Source organism: Lynx rufus, unplaced genomic scaffold, assembly GCF_022079265.1.
Source record: "Lynx rufus isolate CCGP_SWC_20201006 ecotype Redwood Valley unplaced genomic scaffold, mLynRuf1.p SCAF_13, whole genome shotgun sequence".
NCBI lineage: Eukaryota > Metazoa > Chordata > Mammalia > Carnivora > Felidae > Lynx > Lynx rufus.
In genome coordinates this window covers 38,735,630-38,745,861 of record NW_025814827.1, presented here as the reverse complement: position 1 = coordinate 38,745,861, position 10,232 = coordinate 38,735,630, and the positions used below count along the sequence as shown (strand labels likewise).

At 34.7% G+C, this 10,232-nt stretch overlaps 1 protein-coding gene across 1 annotated transcript in view; it reads right to left on the bottom strand.

Annotated features, from left to right (window-relative positions):
- Positions 1 to 4,693: 4,693 nt before the first annotated feature.
- The window catches only part of DPH6 (diphthamine biosynthesis 6), a 37,674-nt gene continuing 32,135 nt past the window's right edge, over positions 4,694 to 10,232 (bottom strand). Inside the window, exon 4 of the mRNA XM_047075344.1 lies at positions 4,694 to 4,879. Coding sequence (XP_046931300.1) covers positions 4,694 to 4,879 — 186 coding nt within the window. The remainder of the gene's footprint in view (positions 4,880 to 10,232) is intronic.

The window sequence follows — 10,232 nt, the reverse complement described above, 5'->3', positions numbered from 1 at the left end:
ATTTGGTTTCCATTTCATTCTATTGGTTTCAAACACTGGTTCCTTCTCTATAATATTTTTTTTAAAAAGATACTTTCATAGTTCTCAATTTTTAACCCAAATGATATACTAAAAACAAAATGTGGTTTATTATAACATTAAATTCAGGATTACTCAAAATCAATATGAAGCACAAATAAGAACTTTACAAGAAAAACAATGCTTTAGTCAATGTTGAGAAAATTTAATTCACAAGTTCTTTGTGCAAGATTATTTTTACCATCAGGTCATTTGAAATGTCAGAATCTTTTGCTAAATCCATCACTGTGGAATGCAACAACTTTTAATCATCTGGAAGACAAGTTCTGAACAGTTTTATTCATTTCCCATTACTATTTGTGGTCACAACAAGTTGATTTTTAAAAAATAAACTGGTGAATTACACTTGAAGTGTGCCTGTTTAAAGGGTTCATATAGAAACAATTATTGTAATAGTATGTTGCCACATTAAACTGTGCATTTTAAACATATGGTATCTCAAATCTTCTGTGTCAATAATGGGAAGCCTGGTACTCAAAAAATTCTGTATTTAGCACATATTAATTGAGCATCTTTTATGTGCCAGGTATAGAATTAACTACTGAGCATCTTTTATGCGCCAGGTATAGAATTAACTGCTCTGAATTCAAATCAAAGCAGCACAAAGCCTTTGTATGAGAGACAGAGAGAGAGACAGAGAGAGAGAGAGAGAGAGAGAGAGAGAAAATTTATCTATGTGTACACACACATATACATATATGGTATAGCACCAAAATGGTTTTTGAACTTTGTTCCTTCAAAAAGAGACTTGAGCCCCCATCTCCACTTCAACCAGAAAAGCTCCACTTGCATCTATTTTTATAAATCAGTCTTTTTCTGTAACTGGGTAGAGAAAGCAAAATCCACTTACCTAGAAAAATATGGGCTCTAGACTACTACTGAGAACACAGGTAAACAAAAAGTATCCTAAGTTTTCCCCAATACACCCAGGGTTTGAAACAGTAAAAGACTCTTTGTTTGAGTTTCATTTATTATCTGTTTTCACAAGTTGCCAAACATTGGTTTGCTAGTAAATGTCCATTAGAGTTTATAAACGTGGCTTATTTAAGAAGTTTGGGGATGAAGTCTGTAAAGACTTGAAAGTTAATGCACATCTCATTGTGTCAGTCCACATTACTGAGGGATGCCACGTCAGCTTTCAGATTCACATAAATCATTACAAGTCATGACACAGAAATTTTTGAAAAATCTAAAGTGCATTAAATGTGCTCTAGATTTTTATTGAAATGTCCCTGTATAAAACAATGCCATTTACCTTCACACTGTGATTTTTAGAACAAAGTAACCATTTGGGCATTTGTAACAACTTGACCAATTAATATACATTATCTCTAATCCCTCACAAAAACCTCAAAAGATAAACACTTTTTACTCCCATTTTGCAGATAAGAAAGCAGGCTCAGAGATTAAGAAATGTGTTCAATATTACATGGTGAATACATGGAGAAGCTAGGATTGGGCCCATGCTCTTTTTACGAAAACCCTTTCAGAAGGAAAACAAACTTAGCCCATGGAATTTTTCTCTTCTGATCACAGCTAAATATGATGCCTGCTTTTATTATCATTTAATAACTTCACATAAAGTTGTGTTTACAATGAAAAATTTAGCTATCAATATATACAATCAAATAGGTAACCAATAAAGAAAGGAAGGGAAATCTAAAATTTAAATCAATGCTAATGAATGACAAATACTTTAGACATTGTGTAACTCCCTGGGTTTGAATTTAAATAATGTCCTGTATAAAGCCTGTGTTACTCAATTCAGGGACAAGTAAAAGTTAAGTTCTAGGCAGCCACTTAGGCTCTAATTAAATAGAAGAAAAGAGCACAAAGGAACTAAATTATTTTTAAAAATACTCCTATTGGAACTCAACTTCAAAAAGATATTTCATGAAGAGACAGTACAGCTTGTAAGATTCCTTCTATCTCAAATTACCCTGATGAATGTCTGATAAAACTTGAGATTTACCACTGGGTAACAACAAGAGGTAGCCAATAATTCTAAATGAAAACTCAGAATGGTCCTTTGTTCCCTTTGTCTAAAGTAAAGCCGCTCGTGAAAAACAAGAATGTCTAGTCAGGAAAAAGGAGTCTCTTGTCTGAGCAAAAATTAAATTTAAATATCCTGCTTCTTACCTGAATATTCCAAATCATCTACATTTATCTACTGCTCACTGAAAGACTACAGAGGGCACTGTTGCATCAGCTTTGAAGCTTTACAATAGAAGCCTAGAAAAACTGTCTACAATGTATAATTTCTTTAAAGGGTCAAACGCATGGAAATCTACCAAGCTTAATATAAGGGACAAAACCAAAATGTATGTTTTTTTAAAAATAGACTGGACTTCAATAGGGCAAAAAAACTTAACAAAAACAACTGTCAAATTGAGAACACTGCACTGCACACATTTTGCATTTCCTTTTGTAGTGCTTTCAGGAGAAAGGTAACTAATCATAGCACCTCCTTATCCAATGGAAACAGCAGCCCATTGCAGAATCCTTTTTACAATCAATAGGAAAATGAATGTGGCACCTCATGCAATCCTTCCATAATTCTATCAACAGAAAGAATGCAGTCTGTTTGCATACTTTTGTCTAAAAGGCCAATTCCATTTGTCCCCTCTTTGGGTAAAATGACAGCTACAGATCAATCACTCTCACATGAAAGTAAACACACTGCAAACAAAACAAAACAAAACAAAAAAAGGATCAAAACTGAAATCCTCACCGTTTTTAAACGTAATTTTGTTACACACAGGAACTCAAACTCAAAGCAAAATAGAAAAAACAAGTTTTTCCTCACAGACACGTATTTCATGCTATTGTGCAATAGTACTGGGATACAAAATTTAAAAGTTACAACAATACGCACAAAGATTATAATTAGATATGAATAACATTCAATTAAGCTTCCATATATTTTCTGTTCTCTACATCGTTCCTCTTGTGGTTCTTTGAAACTAAATTCAATTAAGTATAGTGCCAAAGTTTTTTTTTAATACATATATTTGCAATGTATTACAATAAGACTAGTATAAAAAATATAAACCTTTTCATTACACTATCACTTAATTCTTTCCACTTGTTTACTCACCAAAAATTTAGATTTCTGACACTACAAAGCAATACAAAAATAAAAGGGAAATCATTTTATTTTGGTGACTTAAAAATAATGTCTTGAGTTGCTGAACCTCTGTAGAAACACTAGCATTAGCTATAAGAATTACAATGTCATGACCAGGCAACTACAGATAACATGTAAAATGCGAAAGGAGGACATTCTGCTAATGCATATCAGATCGCAACACCACATCACGTATTTGATAAATCAACATTAATATAGGTACCATCATAAAACTAAGGCCTCTAATAAAGAATCCCAAATTCCCCAGAAAAACAGTATACAACTCATTTTGTCACTCTCAAACTTCCAGAGAGATTAGCACCTTCTCTGAAATCAAAGTGCAGAACTGTGAAAGCGTTAAAAATTCTTCAATAATATGTCAACCTACTCATAAATCAAAAAAGAGGGGAAGGGACTTCAGATGGTATGTAGATTTCACTTTATGACAAAAGCCTTGGTTTAACAAGTTATTTTCTGCCAATAAAAGTCAAAAGTAAAGCATTGTTAAAGTGGCCAGCACTGACTCTAAGGCTTTAGCTTATTAAGTTAACCAAAATGCTACTTGCGTATTGCTCCCTTAAATTATTAATTTATGAGTTTTGTTCCGTCTCCTCCTGAGGCAAGGCAGTTTGTAGGTATGTTGAATGCATGTAAATAAACAGAAAGCTTTTATAAGAGTCTAATAATACACCAAACATAATAAAACAACCCCTTTTAATGAACACTGAATGCACAATCCTATGAACCAAGTTTATATAAATGGGCTATATAATTTAAAGGAACTGTAAGATCCTCTAGGAAGTAAATGCACAAATTCAGAAAAATTAAACATAAACCTATTGATTTTCATTGATGTGATAAAATTCTTACAACAGAAGCCAAGTGTTGCCGTGTGCCTATGAAGAGTATGCTGCATGCAATTTTGTAGAAATCTAAGAGGAAGGTCGTCAACTGTGAGAAAATTTATTTGCAATCTTGCTTTTCATCTACCATAAGTATGACTACAAAAAAAAAAAATCAGGGAATGCCTTTTAAACATCCAGTGTATTTAACTGGATATGTTAGTTACTATTGCAGAAAGAAATGCAGGATATTAAAATCAATTTTAGTTAACTCTAATTTATGCAAAGTTTGATTGTGAGCAATAGCTGCTAAAAGGATGCAGCATTGTTGATTCATATACAAGCATTTTACTTAACTACATTGGGTAATAGCAGTGCTCCTAAAGGAGTATAAAAAGCAAAGTGATTAGCAGTCATTACTGTTAATTAGTGCTCACATTGCATTCCTTGGGATGAATCTCCTTTAAGTTGAATACATGGGAAGTTTATTATTTAAAGAACTGCCAAACCTCGCCTAGGTAAGTATTGGAATAAACCGTCAACTATCAGTAAACAGACTAAAAAACAGGGACAGATCAGCATCCAATTAGTATGTCTAAGTTTTTAAACAGGAAAAGGGTTGAAGGGAATAAGTAAAACTGGAAACTCATACTTCACATTCTGCAATCTCACTGATAAAAGGAGGAAATGTGTGTTTATCAAACTTGCTGTGAGTGCACAGTTCATTTGGAGTCCTGTAAACAATCGCCTGACTGCCCACTTCCAAATTCATGTGAAAATCTTGGAGATTCAGAGCATCATATTCAGCAGGCAAGGTCACTCTAGCGATGCCCTGGAAATGGGAAATTAGGAAAACGTGGCAATCAGAGGTTTAGGGCTGACCAGAAAAAGCCCTGAGGCTGGCGTCCTATCTTTCACCACTGGTCAGGCTGTCTCTGCTTATTCAGTATTAACACAACAGGACTGAGAGTGAATGAGAAACACTCCACACACCTAACTGGGACATTGGCTTTCTTGTTTAGAAAATGATAGGCATTTGTCACAGGGAGAAAAACAGCAACAATAACCACAAAACTCAAACACAGCTTTCAAGAACAAGTTCTGAAAGAAAAACAGGCTCCTTGTAAACCTTCAGAAAAGGACCTAGGGAATGGCGACATCCTGTTGATTATCAGGTTTCCTTTCCTCCTAGACCATTCTGTGCATTTTAAAATGGAGGCCAAATCATTAACAAAGAAGCTTCAAATACAATGTAGTCATTAGAGGGAAAAAATTTAAAAGTTCAAATGTGCAAAAATTACACATTCTTAATACTTGCTACATGCAGATCTAAACACATCTTTCAATTATTTTTCTATACATACATTTCACAAATATGTTTTACAAAACTGTAATTATACCTTACAGGGTATTTGGTAATCTATTTGCTTCTTTTAATAACATGTACAGATGTATTTCTGCAACTTCCATATTTTGATGCCATATATTCCATATATATATATATATATATATATATATATATATATATATACCATAATTCAGTTTGCCAGTCATTTCTTAATTTTTGAATACATCTGTATTTCTTCAGAATAAATTTCCCAAGGTAGAAATGTTTGGTAAAGAGAATCTATTTTTTGTGTCTGATGAGATCTGCCAAATTACCTCAGAAAGGCTGAACCAATTTATAGGGCTGCTGGCAGCACATAAGACACTCGTTTCTTCAAAACCAATATCATTTCTTAATCCTGCCAAAATAATAGCAGCATTTTTGAGTAAGTGAGATTGCACATTTTTTGGTCAGTTGGATTTCTTTCTCTATGAACTGCCTGTTCATATCCTTAGCCCATTTCTCTATTTGGAGGCCACTTTTTAAACATCAAAAAAAAAACAAAAAAACAAAAAAACAAAAAAAAAAAAAACAGTGAGAGAGTCTTCTCAAATGCAACCTTGGAGGATCACGGAAAAGAGATTATTTTGAAGGTATATTGTAATTATATACACATTCAAAGACTCAATTAAGGTTGGTAACTTTATATGAGACTCCTTTACAACATATTATATTATAGAAGGAGGATTCCTATCCTGCCCAAAAAGAATAAAAAAAATTAAAAGCGAACTAGTATAAATATTGTCTCATTGAAGCGATTTTTATTTTCTATAAATGAAAAATCATACTAATCTATTAATATGGAATTAACAGCAATGTTCTGTTTGTTTGCTTGTTTTTATTTGTTTTTATTTTTCTGTTATTCCAGGGAACAGTTTGAACACACACAAAAAATATGAATTGCCTTATTAGCAACTTTGATAAATCATGGAAGGAAACTGTAACTACAGATGATAGACAAGTTCCTCATGCTATTATTACCCTGGATCAAGGACTTAATTAAAATGTTATTCTTGGGGCGCCCAGATGGCTCAGTTGGTTGAGCATCCGACTTCAGTTCAGGTCATGATCTCACAGCTCGTGAGTTCGAGCCCCACGTCGGGCTGTGTGCTGACAGCTCAGAGCCTGGGCCTGCTTTGGATTCTGTGTCTCCCTCTCTCTCTGCCTCTAACCCACTCACATTCTGTCTCTGTTTCTCTCAAAAATAAGTAAACATTAAAAAAAATTAAAATGTTGTCATTCTTGAGAAAAGTACTAAGGATAAGAAAAAAATGAAAAATGCCCTCTCTTCCAAGTCAATTCATTTAGGGCCTTTTCTCAGAGAACCAAGGAACTGACAAAGTAGCCAAATATACTGATTCCTACTTCATCTTCAGAAACAGACTTAGATTAGAATGTAATTTCAAGCTATAGATCATGTCTTTTCCTTTTCAAACAAACCATAGCTTAAAGGTGTTACCTAGAACAGTGTTTCTCAAACTGTGTTAAAGACAAGGGTATTTTTCTCTTAATTTCTAAAACTTTGGAGACAGAAACATCTATAAAACACAATTAAAATAAAATATAAAAAAAGAGAGAAATTTTACAAACATATAAAATATGAAGCCAATTTTTTTTGTTATTAGATTCAACAGATATAAAAATACTCTCAAATAAGTATAAAAGTTTCCAAATGCTTATTTTCCATTTCTATAAATAGCTGACCTTGAACCAATAACAATCACTTCATGGACAGCACCAGCCCCTAGACTACACTTTGAGTAGCAAAGATTTAAAATAATTCTGAGAGCTCTGAAATGAGATCAAACACAGATAGATCACTTTGATCCTTGACTCAATAACCCCACTTCACCTTATCAAACCACATGCCCACCCCTCTGTCTCACAGTTAATTCACACATGCCTTTTTTGTTTCTATATGCACTATATATGTACTGTTATATGGTAGTATCTTCTTGATAACACAATGTAATGGTGGGAGGCAGAAGAATACAGCGATTAAAAGTACATATTCTACTACTTTCTACCTGTGTCACCTTGGACAAGTTACTTAAAATCTCTATATCTCAGTTTACTTATCTGGAAAATAAAGAAAATAGACCAGGGTTGATAAAGATAAATTAGAATATAATGTATACAACGTGTAACAGTGCCTGGCAGATTGTGCTACATAAACAACATCAATTAAATTATAATACAGAAATAACTGAACAAAAATCACATGGCTGTAGGCTTTCTAATAATCAATATAAAAAGAAAACTAGAATGAGTTGCATGATTTACAGTGTTCATACAATAAAAACTGTCCAACAGTTATAGTTAAGGCAAGACTATTACAAAGACCAAATCCGGAGAAATATTTTACCCTTGGAGTGCCATAAAGTTAAATGTGTGATATGGTAAAAATCCTCAACAGCATCCTTAGAGCAAATATACAACAAAAATTTTGAGCGTCTCACTTGGACAAGGCTTCATGGTGAGCACTGCAGAGTATCCAAAATTGAAAAACACATAGTCCTTGCCTTCACGAGGTATAAACTAATAAGCAAGATATACTGTATATGAAAATAATTATGTAAAACAAGGCATAACATAGTAACTTCCCTCAAAAGAAACTAAACACAACAAAAATTCAACAAATAGGGGCCCCTGGGTGGCTCAGTCGGTTGAGCGGCCGACTTCGGCTCAGGTCACGATCTCGCGGTCCGTGAGTTTGAGCCCCGCGTCGGGCTCTGTGCTGACAGCTCAGAGCCTGGAGCCTGTTTCAGATTCTGTGTCTCCCTCTCTCTGACCCTCCCCCGTTCATGCTTTGTCTCTCTCTGTCTCAAAAATAAAACGTTAAAAAAAAAAAACTAAAAAAAAAAAAATTCAACAAATAAAAACTACACTTGAGGAAATCATCTTTTACATCCTTATCCTTCTTTCCTTCAACATCAAACCCAAGGGCCTATTATGAGCCAGCCAGACCACGTATAGGTCTACAAGTCTGCTGCCCCATCTGGTCCCCATTACTCCCTGCCTGAAATTTGAAGATGCCACTTTGCACTCTGTTCTCTTTGAGATTTTAATGGCGTTCTCAAGAGATACGTGTCATCCTCATCTGGTCGCAGGTGCTCCCTCTTCACTCTTCATAAGACCCAGGGAGCCCCTCTGACCTCCAAGTACTGAGCACAGTATGTGCTACACAGTCAAAAGACAACTGATTCCAAGTTGAGTAGTCCTAAATACCCCCCAGGATATAAGGCTTTCTGAAACTGAGGATGAAAACAGTACTTACCATGGGCACCTGGGTGGCTCAGTCAGTTAAGCATCCAACTTCAGCTCAAGTCATGATCTTACAGTTTGTGAGTTCAAGCCCCACATCAGGCTCTGTGCTAACAGCTCAGAGCCTGGCGCTGCTTCGGATTCTGTGTCTCCCTCTCTCTCTACCTTTCCCTGCTCACTCTCTGTCTCTCTCTGTCTCTCAAAAATAAATAAACATTAAAAATTTGTTAAAAAGCAGTAGTTATTAAACTTCTGAAGAGACCAATGTGAGACTATGATAAAAATCTCTCCCCAGAAAAATTTACATATACAAAAAATTTGCACAGAATTTCAGAGTTCAAAAACACCTCTCCCCCCTAGATTAAGAAATCTTGTCTTACAGTATCACATTATCTGCACTGAATTCCACTGGATTGATTTTTATTAGTTTTCTATGACCAAGTTCAGGTTAAATGACCACTCAAAATCAGTAGAACTTCGGTGAGGGTTAAGTAAGCCACAAAAATGACTATGAGACAAGTAAAAATTATTAACGGAGCTAAATTGTGAAAAGCTCAAAAGGGAGACCATGGATTATTTACCAATTAATGATTCTCTCTGCCTTCCCCACTTGCCAGCAAAATTACTATGTAGGAAAGAACCCGTAAGGCAACTGGTGTTAAAATAGACCTTGAGCCATTTCAATGGCTCTGAAACCAATCATATAGTAGGTAAAAAAGAATTCTGTAAAGGAAGGGAAACAAATGTCTGGTAAATAATTTCTGCCTTTTCTGATCTGTCAATGTATTTAAAAAATTTTTTTTATTTATTTTGAGAGAGAGAGAGAGAGTGAGCAGGGGAGGGGCAGAGAGAGAAGGAGAGAGAAAATCATAAGCAGGTTCCACGCTGTTAGTGCAGAGCCTGATGCAGAGCCACAAACCGAGAGATCATGACCTGAGCAGAGATCAAGAGCTGATGCTTAACCGACTAAGCCACACAGGCACCCCATTTGTCAATGTATTTTCATAAAAATCTACAAGGAGCAATGAACTTTATCAGGGTTAGATGCGCTTAACTTTGTTCACTAAGTTTAATTTAACAACTGCTCATTGAGCACTCAATGTGTGCAAGTACACAAAATAATCACATGATCCAGCACTGGAGATGTTATGAGTAACTGTGATGTAATTCCATTGGCATTGAGAGGTAATAGCTTTCACAAACAGGAGTGTATATAATAGCCCTTTTCTATTGCCACTGGACATTTAAGAGCCATTTTTAAAAATATCTTATTTTTTCATATGCTCTTTCAAAAATCTAAATTCTCTAAAGTCAGCTCATGTAACTTTCAAATGGAAGTCCTTGCTTGAGGCTTTTTACAAATGAGTTAGTAGAGAAAACACTGCTTAGATTTTAAAGATAACCATAGAGTTAAATCTGAAAAGAACATGCCAAAATAAGTTTTGATGGAAAGAAAGCATCTGTAGATAACAAGTTTTGTCATATTCAGGTTCACTTCTTTATCTTCTTTTGAATGACCCATGCATCAGTTTAT